The sequence below is a fragment of the Aethalodelphis obliquidens genome, unplaced genomic scaffold (genome assembly GCF_003676395.1).
Source record: "Aethalodelphis obliquidens isolate GAN/ISIS:26980383/991018 unplaced genomic scaffold, ASM367639v1 scaffold14, whole genome shotgun sequence".
NCBI lineage: Eukaryota > Metazoa > Chordata > Mammalia > Artiodactyla > Delphinidae > Aethalodelphis > Aethalodelphis obliquidens.
In genome coordinates, this window is record NW_020837958.1 from 4,689,213 (window position 1) to 4,705,146 (window position 15,934).

Sequence of the window (15,934 nt, forward strand, 5' to 3'; positions counted from 1 at the left end):
GGCAAAGTGGCCTTCAGAGTATCATGGGCAACTGGAGTTTTAGGGAGGCCTTCCCCAACTTCAGGACCTGCCAGAGAGCTCATCCTCTCTGAGGTCTGGAGTCTAGCTGGGCAGGTGATGGCTAGCAGCCTCGTGCCGCTAGCAGCTGCTCAGGCTTCTGGCCCAGAGGCAGGTGGCCAGCTCCTGCCCCTCTAAAAAGACAAGGTAGACACTGGCATTGGCCCAAAGGATTTTTTCCCCTCTGGATAAAAATTTGAGCTGATTTTGGCCACGGCCTCCTGAGAGGAAACAGTCGCAGCCCTGCTGCGGTACTCAGGCAGCCATGGGCGATTCTCTCCTCCTGGTTTCCAAATGAGTGGTCTAAGGGAGGACTCCCTATCTCCTGACATAGTGGGTGGGGAGGTGCAGAGGGGGGCAGGAGGAGGCGTAAGGCAACTGTTGGCTAGAAGAAAGGATCCCGACTACTGTTTCTGACCCCTACGGAGGCCCACCTTGCCAGCCATCTCTGCCCTCAACGCATCTCAGTCTGTGCGATGTTCAAAGGAAGCTCCCACAGACACGGTGGTTTGGGTGTGTGGTGGAGAGGAAGTTGGGGAGGGAAAGGTGGACCCTTGTGCTTTGCACTTGACCACAGTTACTGACCCTGATGGGAGGAGGCAGATGGGGAGAGAAGACATCGGCCTAAAGTGGAGAAGCGGATGAAGCTGGGAACTTCAAAGCACAAAGAAGGGCTCTGGGTCTTTCCTTGCAAGTTCCTGCTAACTCTCTCCTTGTTCAGAGGAGGGTGGGAAAGTACGTGCGACTGGGGAGGGGGGTGAGGGGTGAATGTCACCAGGCAGGGGTGCATTGATTTGTTGAAGAAGGCAGCATATGAGGCCTGGCAGTGGGACAGTCGGAGAAAACCAGTTGGTTTTTTGTTTTTTTAACATGCTACATCACTGTTGAAAACAAACAAAAAAGTTTCAAAAATAATATATAATATATATAATATATTTATATAATGAAAAGCTATCGACTAGCAGCAATGACTCTAAAGTTATCTTAGCACCAAGACCATGGGGTGGGGGGGAAGGGATCTGGAGGGGGTGAAGGTCTGGCAGGACAAGGAAGGAGGGGGTGACATGTTCAGTGTTGATGACAGTTCCACTCCGGTTCTCAACGGTGGCATGAGCCCTCGGAGACAAGATAAACCAAGAAGGAAGGAAGCCACCACAGTTTCCTAATGTCTGAGCTGAGCAGGTGGGGGACACTGGAGCCATGCCTGTGGCCAGATCACACCGTCCTTTGCCCACCCTCTGCCAACTGAGAGGGATGGCTCCCGACAGACCACAGACAATGCAGCTCTTCCTCTCTCCCCCCAGTATAACCTGCACCCACGATGCAGGATCTCTGCATATCAGATATGCATACATCAGATGTGGAAACATGGACAGAAGTTTTTAACAGCTCACGCACATTTTTTAAAAAACTCCCTTGCGAGGTATACTGGTAATTAAATGAACAAAAGAGCATTGATCAAGACTCCTCTAGATTAAACCACTACTTGCCTCAGGGAGTAGGCGAGTGGCTATTTCTAAAGCTTATATCTCGGGGTGTGTGTGTGTGTGTGTGTGCGTGTGCGTGTGCGTGTGCGTGTGTGTGTGTAGGCTGATGCCTTGAGAGTCCTGTCTTACCTCTTGTGTATTCCTTTCTTTTAGGACGTCTCTACCCTGTTCAAAAAAGGAAGCGTTCGCCGGCATAGATGCATTACCCACTTTCCCACTACCTTCCTGCCAGGCTGCAGGGCTCGTCATCAGCCTTACTGCAAAAGGACCCAATCTCTAGAGACTCTCATCGGAGTTACGCATAACCCAGGGCACAACTTGCATTGACATCTCCTGCCACCGAACTCTAGCAGGCATTTCTTGATTATTAAAGGGAAAATAAAATACCCCCAAACACATTATATGATTATAAAGACAGAGTATAAATAATTCATGTAAATTGATTACATACTTTTCATTTTACTTGTTTTTAGCCAAAAATTGCTGCCCTACTGGGGTATAGACTTTTTGGCTCTTCATTCCCCCCATATTCCCTGGATCTGAATGGAATTATATTATGTTATCCCACACCAGGTCAAACAGGAAGGCAAGGCGCTCACGCCCCACCCCCACCCCGTCCCCGGGATTTCAAGCTCGGTGTAAGGCGATTTTGCCTTCAGTATAACAGGGAAAATGTTTAGGATCCAGGGGTCTGGAAGGAGGGATTCAACAGACAAGGGACAGGACAAGCGACACGGGTAGGGAGTGGTGGGCGTCACAGTCTGACCGACGCTTTTGTTTCGAGACAGTGAAGGAACGCTGGTCAGGAAATGAATGAAAATCTCTCGAGCTGAAGTTGGGTGGGAGAGGGAAAAGTCAAATACCCCGATCCAGATACACAGCCCACCCCATCCCAAATGAGAGATCGGATTCAGCTGGACCAGCCGGTCAATGAAGAGGCCAAGAAACCCCCCTCATGAAACCAAACAAGAAAAAAAAAAGGCAAGAACATACACCCAAACCCAAACCCCTCAACCCCCGAACGAGAACAGAAACAAAATGAGCTACCTAAGGTGATGACAGACCCGTCATTTTAGCTTATGCGGTTGGTTGACTGTGAGGTGGGAGCACGTGTGGCCCCAGCACATGCTTCTGTGAGTGAAAATGAGTTTCCACGTGTGTTGCAGCTGCCAAATTTTGTAGACGAGAGTCAGTTTCTGACATTATTCCTTTCCCAGTAGCTTCTGGTGGATGTATCACCTTGGTTTTTAACATTTTTTCAGTGTGGGTTTTTATATATATATATATATATATATATATATATATGTATATATATATATATAATATAATATATATTTATATAATGTATCAAAGCTTATGAGTATAGGTTAAAAAAATATTCAACAGCTTAGTGAACTCTGCGATCCGGCTCCCTAAATATCCGGGTAAAACTCTGACCCGTGGTCCACGGTCTGAAGCACTGGCTTCTGTTCCAGCACAGACATCCTGCTGAGGACCTCGGCCGACAGCGTGTAACTGTTGCCAGACTTCTCCTCGAACCAGCTGTCCAGGGCTCGCTTGGCATCAAAGTTGGCGATCGGGGGGCCGTTGACAGCGATGGTCAACAGGTCGCTGAGCTGCTCCAGGGTCAGGCGGGAGCGGTGGTTTTTGCGGACTCGCTGCAGGGCGTTTCGGCCTTTCTCGCAGCAAGCGGTGGAGGTGGGGAGGACTTTGATGACCTGGATGATCTTGTTCAAGAGTGGAAACCTCTGCTTGTATTTGCAGATGTGGCCGATCAGGTCCTTGAAGCCGTTTTTGGTGTAGTAATCAGCCTTGAGTTCCCGCCACTCCATCAGCAGACTCCCCCGGGGGTCCAGCCCTTCCCTGCAGACATCCCGGGAAAAGGTGGGGATGGCCTCCAGGTGATCAAAGATCTGCACCATGTCCTCCTTGCCGTAGCTCATGAGCTCCTCGCTGTTCCTGGGCCAGGCGGCCAGGTCAAACACCTGGCAGGCCTTCACGAAGATCCGGCTGCGGGAATCGAACCGCTGAGCCAGGATCACTTGGGTCTTCTGGCAGATCTTCTCCCGGATGGACTGGAACTTGGCTTCGGCCACCCTGAGGTTCTTCACGGAGATCCCGTTGAAGCTCTCCCGGAAGTTCTCCTCGAACTCCTGCAGGTACTCCCCTGGAGAGTCGGCCAGCCGGCTGATCTCCTGGATGGCCTCCTCGAGCTTGTCGTCCACCTGGGACACCAGGAGGTACTCGCCCTGGAAGACGTAGGCCAGGCGCGACAGCACGGCGATCACGTCCAGGAGGAAGTAGACGAGCTTGATGGACTGGTAGTCCATGAGGAACTGCAGCAGGGCCAGTGCGATGGCCGAGGCGTCTGCCCTCTGGGTCTGGCTGCTGACATCCTTGAGGTGGGCCACCACCTCCAGGTAGTCCTTGATGAGGGCATTGAGGACGTTCTGCTCTCCGATGATCCACCTCACAGCCCGGATGTCCCCCAGGAACTCCGTCTCCTCGCAGAGGGTGGACGCCGTGGACCGCAGCTCGCACAGGAGGCGTGGCGAGTAACGGTAGAAGCTCAGCAGCTGCTTCAGGTTGTTCTCCAGCTCCTCCAGGCAGGGGAGCTCCTTCCCACTGATGGCATCCAGGATCTCCAGGTGGGGCCGGTGCACCATGAAGGGCAGGCACAGCAGCCAGGGCAGCGTCTTGCGTATCGTCATGAACATGCTGGCCCGCAGGCTGGCTGTGACGTTGGCCCCGTCTATGCCCAAGCCCACGGTGGGCTTCTCATCCTGCAGCCGAATGCCCAAGGCGGAAAAGGCCCGGTCAAGCGCCTGCAGATAGCTCTCTGTGCTGGAGAACCCCAGCTCCTGCAGGGACAGGAACTCCGTGGCCGGGGGCCCGTCGCTGCTGGTGTATTGGACGTAGACCGCCACCGTGTCAGCCAGCAGGTCGTCGCTCTGTCCGTCCAGGATGATGCTGAGGCAGGGTGACTGGCGGATGCGCTCCACCAGGTCTTCGCGCAGCGCCCGGGCGATGTGGTGGATGAGGATCTGACAGTCTCCCTCGTTCATGTACTGGTCCACCACCTTGAGCTCGCACTTCCGCAGCAGCTCGGCCAGAGGCCGGAAGTCCAGGTAGGGCCTGCCCTCCAGGGCCAGGTGGTAGGCGGTGTTGAAGAGCAGGGTCATGTTGCGACACATCTCCTCCGTCTTCTCGGGGTGCATGCGGAGCTTGTAGAGCTGCAGACACTTCTTGTGCAGGTTGCTCTGGCTGTGCAGCTTGATGGTGTGAATCTTGAACTGCTTGGAGCCGATGATGAAGGCCGAGGTGCGGGAGGACTGCACCGTGTACTGGCGGCAGACGTGACACCACATCTCGTTGAGGGTCGGGGAGTACCGCAGGAACCAGAATTTCTTCAGCCACTCCTGCTTGAAGCGCCGGATTCGGCGCCCGGTGGCCGACGACATCTTGGAGGGCTCATCGGTGGCCGTCATCATATCGTTGGAGACGGATTCGTCTGCCGAATCGACCTCCTGGTCGTCGTCCTCCATGATGGCAGGGCCGGAGACCATGCTCTCTGAGGCTGGAAGACAAATGGGAAAGAAACAGTTACACCTGCTGGAAAAAACACGGACATTTCCAAGATGAAGGAGATAGGGCCCAAAAGGTAGGTGTCGCATTCTGTGAAACAGGAGCCGATCCCTATGACAGACTGAATCCCAGCCTGGAATTCATTTAGAAGCACTCCTGTCGTCCATGCATGTCTCACCCTCTCTGTGCATTAGCCCCGGGGGCCACCGCGCTCCAGGCTGCCTGCCCTCACCTTCCACGAGTAGGTGCTCAAGGAACTTAAATGTTCTGTATCAGCCGAACAGCACAACTAGGAGGGCAGAGCTGCTGGAGCAACAGAGCACGTCAGAGGTTCCATAGTGGTACACAGCAAGGACAGGACGTGGGACGCGTCCCACCACCAAGGCGGTCAGGGGAAGGCGCGCTGCCCTCAAATGAAGGGAGCTCGGGCCCCAAGTGATTTCGGGATCAGAATGCAGTGTAGTTAAGATGCGTGCTTTGAACATCTGAAACACCTCATTCTGAGCTAGGGGGTGCGGTTAAAATAGGAAGTGCTATGTAACTCTCTAACTCAGCTGCAGGTGCGTACTGAGAAAACCTCCTTGTGGTTGAGCATCCCTAAAAGATGCAGGCAGCCAACAGAAAGCAGCGAAGGCAACTAAATGCCCTGTATCCCCGTCGGTAAGGCCGGGGGGTCTCCCCCACGGGACAGCCTGCCTGAGACTGGGAGAGAGGAAGATTGGGTTTGGAAGTTGGGCTTTGGGGTAAGACACTGGAGAAAGGCAAGGGGTCAAGAACACAGCACACACCCCTCCTGCAGCAGAACTTCCTTTATTGACGAGGAGGATACAAGGGCAAGACCCAAAGCCCCACCCGAGCTGTAAGGCGGCCTGTCGGAGGCACCCGAGGGCGTGCGCTGCGGCCGGTACCCATCTCCGAGCTCCACGCCCCAGGTCTCCCCAAAGGTGGCTCCCCTGGGGAGCGCCAGGCCCCCCTCCACACTGCCCACCACGTGCTCTTCCCTCTGACAACAGTCTCATCCACACCAACTTACCTGCGGGGTCTGAGAATTCGGGGAGCTCCAGTACCTGTGCTGGCAAGGTGGGGGGCTCAGGAAGCGTGCCAGACTTAAGCATGTCTAGTTCGGCCTGGAGTTCCCGGACCTTCTTCTTTAGGCGAATACAGTTAGGGCAAAAGGAGGTGGTGGGCAGCTCGTGAGGGTCGGATGCAAGGGAGGCCTCGGCGGGACTGTCGGCCTTGAACGACGAAGGCTCCTCCTCTTCATCCTCCAGTGGGCCTGCCTCCTTGGAAACCCCTTGGGGGATCTTCCAGTCTCCTTCTCCCTGGGTCCGGGTGACATTCTGCACGCCATGTGACACAGTCATTGCACACTGACTGTAGGCGTCGTTCTGGTACTTGGGGACCTTCCTGATGACCAGCGAGGTGCTCAGTGCCAGCTGGTGGGCTTCTACCTTTGCAGATTCCAGTGAGGCCTCCAACACATCCTTGAAAATGAGGTCGATTTTCTTCTTCTTGGCCTGGGGGTGCACGTCCCCCTCATCAAAGCCACGCTTGTAGGGACTTTTGCCCTGTCTCAACACGGGGAGCTGCAGGGGACCCCTCAGGTCTTCTGGGTTATCCAGAGCCTGCTCAGACTTCTCCCTCTGCAACTTCTTCTCTCCTAGGAAGGAAAACCAGGGTGTGAGGAAGTGGGGAAAAGCCCCAAAGAGGAGAAACCAACAGAAAACGAAGCGCTCCTCTCAGGAAGTCGCTTGACACATCCCTCTGGGTCTGGCCTAATGGAGCAGGTGTGGCAAAAAGGGAGGTGGATTACTCAATGGACCGCGGGCTCTAGAGTCAAAGGACCCGAAAAAGTGGGAAGAACTCTTTTTAAAGAGACTGTTTCCACGGAGCTTTATGAGTAGAAGCTCTATGTTTATAAGTTGAGCAAACGCTATAGGGGCAGGGAGTTGGAAGTTAAGGAACTTGCCATCCTCTCATCCTAGAAGATGATATCCCACGTGATTAGCCAGGTGGGTGGTCCCATAGCTCAGCTAAGTGCATGTGGAGTCCCCACCCCTCCAGGCTGCTCCTCCAGTCCCAGCAATCGGAAGATGGCTGCTTCGACTTGGTAAAAGGTACACACGAAACACTGAGGCCCACTCCTCCCTCCTCCCTGACTCCTGGGAGACAGCCCTGTTAGGGCAAAGTCTGCCTTATAGCAACGGTCCTTTCTAATTCTCCCAGGAACCGGAAGCCTTGGATTATGTGAGGAAGCACGGCCTGAACCTCTGTGGCTCTCACGGATGACCGAGGCAGGAAGAAAAGGGAAGTCGCGCATACCAACAGCGGCTGTGAGCTCCAAGATGGCACCCCCCAGCACGATAAAGCACGACACGTCCACGCGGACCCAACACACGCTCAAACTACAGTAGCTGTGTGTCCTTACCTGACAATTCTAAGGACATTTCCTTTTCTATTTCTATCATGTAAATGACGTCAAAGACCTTGGTGAACACCCCAGCAATATATTATGTTAGCCTGATTTTTCCAAATGGCCAACACAGTTGCATAAATTGCTATAGATGTATAGATGCTGCCTGGGGCGACAGGTGCTAAGAGGGACCCTCAGAAGGTCCTGACAGCCGTCTATGGAGCTAGAACTCTCAAAGGCTTCCTAGATCAGGGGCGGGGCCCTGGGAGATGTGACTCTGACCAACATCTTGGCCTGAATATATGTTGTCATTAGGCTTCTGAGAGCTGCGTTTGCTCAAGGCCTCCGAGTGAAGGCCAAGGGCTCTCCGTGTGCAATCCAGATGTTCCGTGCTGTGACCAAGCCTTGGCATCCCACAGCTGGCATGGGGTGATGGACCCTGGCCCGTGTGTGACTCCAGGTTTCCCACAGGTCACAGCACAGAAGGGAGCAGCCTATTCAGGATGGTCCTTTTCTGTCCTCACACGAACACCTAAGGAACGACCTTATCTCCTGAAGGCTCCAAGGCTCCTGAGCTCAGGTGGCTCCCCGCAGCCTTGTTTCTATAACATCTGAGGGTGGAGATGAAGAGAACTTTTCAAAAATGCGACTCGTTCGCCTTACAGATCAGACACTTGCCCATCAGAATCTCTGAAAGTGAAAGGCCACCCTTTCACTTTCTCATGGACCAATCAGGCAGCAAATAGCTGAGGATCTCAGGAGGTCCAGGATACGCATCACCGGGGATTCCTCATGCATCTGTACTCAAGGACAAGGTTATTCAAATTTCCTAGGATGAGCAGGCGATTTCTTTGGGCTCAAGGCTCCCGGAAAAATCTATGGGTCAAAAAAAATCTTTAAGCATTATGAAATTGATTCTAAAGCCTCCATAAAACATGAGGGAAACACCACAAAGAAAATCAATGACCCAAAGTAGACAAAAAACATAAATTCTTTGAATACATGTATTAGATGCATCCTATCCTTAAAAGATAACCACAGAGGAATAATTTAAACTCTTCAGGAAGCAGTTCTGGGCTCCAACTAATGTCTCTACTTAATAAGAGCTCATAAGTCATGCTCTGGACTTCACCAAGGCTCCAGCCTCCAATTCCAAAGAAGCCTCCTCCCATGTAAGACCTTGAGTGGTTGAGCGTGGGGAATGCCCCCTACAGAGCAGAACTGGCACACAGATCTAAGACACCACTAACCGTGTCAGAGTCTGCCAAAGCTACAGGCTACGGGGACACACGTCTAAAGGCCACTGAGCTCCACGGCTGCTTCCCAAGGGCTTTACGGCCAAGTCCACCCTCTGCTCTGGCCCTGCCCCATGGGTGGCTTCCAGTTTCCTTCGTGTTTCCTACTTCTCAGCCTGGCCAGGAATAGACACTCCTTCCTCCTGTATCTTCACGCATCTTGGTTTATCTCATTTCAAGTCTGTCTGCCACGCTCCTTTGAACCACCCCTGAAAGCTGATGCCCTCCTCTGAGCGCTCCCCTTGGGTCTCAGGGCTCTCTGAGGATGAAGCAGCTTGAGGTGCTCTGGAGTAGACACGGGGAAGAAAGGACATTACAAATCCAGAAGAATTCAAGAAGATCATGGCCAAGGGATGGAACCCATGTCCTCGGATATGACTTCTCTTGGTTTTCTCTTCTTCTGGTGATATGATTCTTTTGGAGATTTCTTGGTGGTCTTCATTCATTTCTTCTTTTATCCATTCAACCAAGATTTATGGAGGATGTACTATGCATCAGACACTTTTTTACATGGCATCTCCAGAAGTCAAGCGGAAACCATGGCAATCATGTCACAGAAACATGCCTTCCCAAGTATAATCGGCATGTACGTGCCTAACACCCAGCTCCAAAGAAAACAAGAGATGAGGGTATCTATTGGGTCTCCTTTCACTGCTCATCCAATCACCAGATACCTTTTACCAAGTCAGGCAGCAGTTGTGCACTCAATGTCCACAATTCGCTTTGCTCTGTTTTGGTTTTGAAGACAGCTTACTTCCAATGGGTCACTCTTACCCCCTTTTCATCTCTTCCCCTCATGCTCTAAATGAAGCTTTACTTCCAATAAGTAGATTGGTCAGAAACATGATATGGTGGGGCTTGGGTATAGGCTTGGTTCCCGGGACCAGATGGACTCTAGGTCTTTGGATATGTGGTTTTAGTGTAAGGAAGGTCCTGCTGGAAAAAGGACCTTGGGCTCACCCGTTTGCCCTGGCATGGCTGAGGATGGAGTAAAGAGGTAAGAAAGGCCTAGGAGCTGGGGAGTATTTTAAACCACTTTCAAATGACTCAGTTAAATGGAGCCTGGATGGATACCCACCCACCAGGCCACCACCCACCTCCCTCCAATCTTCTTCTCCTAACAGAGATTGTTCTTTCACAGCATATCATTAGGACTGCCAGGAATGAGACCAGGAGGAAGCAGGGAAGAAACTAGTTTTGTCTGGGAGGCCTTATAACACTGTAGGTTAGAGCTTAGACCCTGGACCCAGACAGATGTGGGTTAGGAACCTAGCTCTGCCCCTGCTTGCCATGGGATTCTGGGGGAGTCACTGTATTTATCTGATGCTCGGTTTCTACATTTGTAAGGTGGGGACAATAACCCACATGCTATCATTAGTATTAAAGTTCACAGCTGAGGGCTTACGATGGTCACGACAGACGTTGTTCTAATGTGTTACGTAGATTACCATCTAACTCTTCCTGGGCACTCACCGGGCAGGTGCTCCTAGGACGATTACAGGGGACACCGTAGAAAACCTGCTTAGCACGTATTAAGTACTTAGTAAATGTCACCTATTATTGAGCCAGTGGCAGTTCACAACATCCTTCCATCAATTTGAGTCGGGGAAACAGAATCAATTTTGATTAAACTTATATGCTTGGCATTGGAGACTTGTCTCTCTCCCTGATCCTCTGAAACGTCTATAATAGGGCTTCTGACCATGTCTGAGGGAGGGGACACACCGGGTGGCCACGGCCGGTGCCAGAGCGGCTGCTCCTACCTAGCCCATCAGTGCCCCTGAGTCCCTCTGGGTCTCCCCATTGCTGGTGTACTGTATTTCCCATCGGTTTTCCTAGGAAGCTCCTAGAGAAGCATTTCTGGCCTCCCCTGGGGCTTGGCAGGGGGCGTGGCCCTCCCTTGGGTGTGGGCACTCACCTCTGGCCAGGTTGCGGTGGATGGTCTCTTGGGACATGCTGTGCAGGCGCTTCATGTAGTCTTCGCTGTACCAGACCCGCAGCCGCTCCCCGGGCCGGATGTCCCGGCACGCCCGAAAGTAGATGCACTCGCTGTGCTGGAACGCCAGCAGGTTCTGCTCCCTCTCCTCCCGGGAGATGACCACGTACCTGGGGGCGAGGGGGACAGGTAAGAACGCGCGGGCCACTCTTTGGCGAGTGCCTGCCGGTACCAGGCGCGGTGCCGGGCAGGTGCCAGCGGCTAGCCGCCTATGAGCGTGCGGGTATCTGCAAAAGTCTACAGAGCGGCTTCCCTGCCGAGGAAAGGCACTCCAGCTGGAGCCAGTCCCTTGTCTCACTGTTCTGTGGACTTCAAGCAAGCCTTTGAACCTCTAAGAATCTCTGTTTTCTGGGACTGGAAATGACACCTGCCCTTCCTACCTCCTAGGTTCTGGTAAATACAAGGTTCAATACCAGATATACAGGTGATTGGAAAACCATTCTTCCCTAACTTTTAACCGCAGGCATTCCCAGATACCCGCAGGCCTCTGATGGTGGTAAGGGCGAGATCCTTGAACTGTTCTCAGAATGTCACAAAGCCTATGTGAAAAGGGTGCCCACGAGATCAATTAATAAATGCTGAAGACCAAAATCTTTACAAATAGAGGGTCCAGTGGGGACAGGGGAGGTAGGGAAAGGCAAGGAAATGTGAGCAACCACAGGTCAATCCAAGTCATTTGAAGGTAAGGAAACTGAGGCTCAGAGAGGCTAAGTGACTTGCCTAAGGTCACACAGCTAATAAATGGGAGATTGAGCATTGAGGTCCATGCTTTTCTCACTAGTACTCACGGCTCCTATGTGGGCATGTAAAGCACCAACTCAGCAATGCCCAGATAACCTTTAAAGTTCTGTCAGACCCTCAGAATCTATGGACCTCACCCATTCTCCCTGAAATGACATTTCCAATATCCAACCTGCCACCTCACTCGCCTCCAAAAGGTGAGATGATGCAATACCTGTAGAGAGGTGGAGATGTACAGATCAAACAGGCAAGAGGAAATTATTTGGAGTTTTAGGGTTCTGTGGTATCCAAGTGCCTAGGAAATTTGTAGTCAAAAACAAACTTCTTTTCCTTATGCTATGATTTGTCTCAAAAGCCAGGGAAGAAATCAAAGTCTGTGCGACTGGCACAGCCCAAAGAACTGTACTTGGAGCAGTCCAAGGGAAACAATAATTCACAGAAATAAATCCAAATGGATAATGAACAAATGAAAGGATTCAGCATCACTAATAAGAAAAGAGGCACAAAGCAGCACATTGTCTTGTTGGCACAGAGAACTTCTTTACATTGTAAGCTCTGTATTGGTAAAGGTGGCAAGACTAGGGTCTCCCATACTAATGGTGGAGCATAAGCTGGCACGACACTTTGGGAAACGACTTGGCAACAGGGACTCGAACAAGTATTTGTTCATTCACGTTCACAGCAGCATTATTCACAATAGTCAAAGGTGGAAGCAACCCAAGTGTCAACTGATGGATGAATGGATAAATAAGATGTGGTAATATACACCCAATGGGATATTAGTCAGCCATAAATAGGAAGGAAACTCTGACCCACGCTACAACATGAATGATCCTTGACGACACATACCAAGTGAAATAAGCCAGTCATGAAACAACAAATACTACAGGATCCCACTTATATGAGTAGTCAAATTCACAGAGACAGAAAGTAGGATGGTGGTTGCCAGGGGATGGGGGAGGGGGGAATAGGGAGCTAGCGTTGAATGGGTACAGAGCTTCAGTTGGGGAAGATGGGAAGAGTTATGGGGAGGGATAATGGTGATGGTTGCCCAACAGTGTGAATATACTTAATACCACTGAACTTTACACTTAAAAATGGTTAAAATGGTAAATTTTATTTCATTTGGGTCTTTCCACAATATTTGTAGAATTTAAAAAAGAACACCAGAACGTTAAGGTGTGGAACAAGAATGCAAAATGCATACCGCCACGCTGACTGTTCCGCTGTTTGTAATGGAGCAAAAGCTAGAACATCTAAACTTCTGATACTAGAGAAACAACTGAATAAACCATGGTATATTTGTACAAAGGAATGTTACTCATCTACAGAAAAATGTTTTCAAAGAATCTTTCATGACATGGAAAAATGGTCCTGATATAAGGCAGAGTGGGAACAACAGGACTCAAAGCTATTTATATTACGGTTCTAACCATGCTTTACAAACAAGCCTGGGTAAACTGCTTGAAGGAAATACACCACTGTTTTAACAGTGATTATCCATTATACATGGTTCTACTTCTTTGTAATTTTCTGTACTTTCCAAGTCTTCCTCAATAAGCAATTATTACTGTTACTCCCTCTCCCCCACCCCCTAAAAAAGGAAAAGACATACACCAACGCCAATTCCAGTACCGGGTGGCAGTGGTGACGGTCACGGTGGCCAGCAGCATTGGGAATCTACATTTGTGGTACCCCAGGCATAGTGCCCCTCACATACAATCTCAACTCTCCAACTGCGGAAGTCTGCCTTTTCTTCATACGTGAGATTTCTTCTGAATGTGCACACTATTTTCTAGTCCCCAGTTCAGCAAGAGTCTGGGAATTGACCTAGTGGTGAGCACAGCATGGAACTGAGTTAGATCCAAACCTTCCTATTCCCAGACACAGAAGGCAAACCATCACTCATGTTTTTTCTAACAAGAATCACTTAAATCATAGAGCACAAGGAAAGAAGAATACAGTCTTTTCTTTTTTCAGTCTCTAAACAGCTGTCAGGCTCTAAAAGCTAGAATTGTTTTCTCTGGCACTCAACTTAAAGAGAAAAAAGGTAGATGAGAAACACGTAACTATCAGGGATTTATTCCAAAAAGCAACTTGGTGAGGACGTCAGAAGGTTTAGAAAGACTCAAGTCAATCTCCCCTTCCAACTTCTGGTGTTTTCCTACCCAACAAGAATCGATATTTAGGAATAGAGGTCCTCCTGTATAGCACAGGGAACTATATTCAATATCCTGTGATAAACGGTAATGGAAAAGAATATGAAAAAGAATGTATATATGTATAACTGAATCACTTTTGCTGTACAGCAGAAATGAACACAACACTATAAATCAACTAGACTTCAATAAAATTTTTAAAAATATTTAGGAAGAGAGCTCCAAATCTTTGTATGGATCACGAAGTATCTTCAAAGATCAAAATTGGTTCAGCATCCAGTTGTACTGGGTTGTTCTGAAAGTTGGCATTTGCAATAAGATATATATGGCAACTCTCAGTGAATCGTAACAATCCACTCTCCCTGAGAAGATGTTTACGCTACATCATTTTTGAGGTAAAGCTAAATGGAGCCAGCTAAGTCCCAACCCCAATTACTTCTAGTCAGGTCTCCCCATTGTAAGTATTTTGCAGTAACACCCAATGGCTTGATCCACTCCAAGAATCCTGTTCCCACACAACAGTCCCTGTATGAGGAGGCATGCCTGTCCCATTACACGGCTGCGGGTGAACAAGAGCCCTTCCTGGAACAGAAGGCTTCCAGGGAGTGAAAAATCTTTCTATTTGAAGTAGTTTCCAGGTCACTACTTCATTGGAGGGAAGGCACAGAGTATGTCAGAAGGGGGATGGAAGATGCATAGCACAGGCTGGTCTGTAAACACTGGTGCTTATTTGATAGCTTTTCAAATCAGACCCTTTGAAGCAATCGAGGGGGTGCACGGGGAGTGGCGGTGGAGGGGTGGTTCTGGACTGAAACTTTCACGATAATGGATTGTTTTTATTCCAAACTCTTTGCTGACTTTGGGTATTGGCTAGATAAGCACGAAGACACCACTTTTCAGACCTCATCCACTGTGTCTTATCCAGTGCACCATATTTTCTAGCTGGGCCAGGAAACGGCTATCAGTTCCAACTCAAGAGAGGAAAATAACCCAAGGGGCCTCCATTTTGTTGGAAGGGATAGACAAAGGCCAGGCTCAGACACCCTCACTCAGTGGCTATGCCTCCGATGGAAAGGAAACTGCCCCAGTCACTGAGGCAGAGATGAGGAAAGACTGACCAAGAAGAGGCTGGGCTCTGTATTTTCACATGCATTGAGGTCTCTGGGCTGGGAAGGTCTTTGGGTCATGCATCCACCCACTAGATGGTCACCCGGACTCTAACAGGACACCACGCAGCCAGTCCTTGGCATGGCTGGAGGCCTCAGACTCTTAGTGGCGGATGTCCCCATCTTAAGCTGAAATTGGCTGCCCATGCATTTCCATCCACCGGCTCCAGTTTCACCTTCCTGTTTGACGTGCTAGCCCCACTGAAGCCAAGAAAAAGAAACTGAAATCTTTTCCATCTGAAGTTGACAAGTCTCTTCATCTCTCTGTCCCCTTTGCTTTCAACTTGGCCCCTTTCCCTCCGCAGGACCAGAGGGAGAGGCCAGCCAGTCACTGCTTAGTACCCTGACCTTGGTGGGAAAGACCCTAGGCCCGGCTTCACAGAACCTCTGTATCTCCTGGAGATCGGAAAATCTTGATTTCCTTGACCATGCTTTTTGGTCAAGAATGGCAGAGGATGACCTGGATTCCGAGGTCTGGTTAAAGCAGGCTGGAATCTTCCAGAAAGCGGATGGATCCCTGGTCAGGACATGGGTATTTCCTGCCTGGGAGAACCTCTCCCTGTGACTGGAAGCAAGCCAGGGCAATGCACGGATCAGGGGGTCCCTTTCCTGCTGAGGAGACTCTCAAGGGGAGCCAGAGGAAGCCATTTCAATTACTTTGAGAAGCCTCAACTCTAGGTGGGCAGGGCCTTACCTGTGACAGTCAGATACCCAGATCAGTGGGGAGGTGACCAAAAAAAAAAGTGAGTGCCTCAGGGTGGTCCCTGAAGTACCCTGGCAAGTGGACAGCCCCTGACCCTTCTGCAGTCTCCTGCCAGAAATGGTGGGGTTTTTCCCCAGGACCCCTGACATACCTTTAGGGAAAAAAAGGTAGAATTCATTGAGCAACATCTCACTTTCGATTTGCAGAGAAATTAAATATAGTGAAACGGTTTCATACGTGGATGCTTTGTCCACCTCGGCCCATCAGTTCCTTTCCTTTCCTTTCCTCTAAGGGTGCTGAACACAGGGCAGCTGAGAGCTGATGAGATCTGG

The 15,934-nt window shown here is 50.4% G+C and overlaps 1 protein-coding gene across 1 annotated transcript in view; it reads right to left on the minus strand.

Annotated features, from left to right (window-relative positions):
* Positions 1-2,894: 2,894 nt before the first annotated feature.
* LOC113624787 (zinc finger protein 862) overlaps positions 2,895-15,934 on the minus strand; it is an 82,432-nt gene continuing 69,392 nt past the window's right edge. Inside the window, exons 6-8 of the mRNA XM_027114921.1 lie at positions 10,756-10,943; positions 6,163-6,789; positions 2,895-5,121 (exon numbers count right to left, since the gene is read on the minus strand). Of these exons, the coding sequence (XP_026970722.1) occupies positions 2,957-5,121; positions 6,163-6,789; positions 10,756-10,943 (2,980 nt within the window). The 3' untranslated portion in view covers positions 2,895-2,956. The remainder of the gene's footprint in view (positions 5,122-6,162; positions 6,790-10,755; positions 10,944-15,934) is intronic.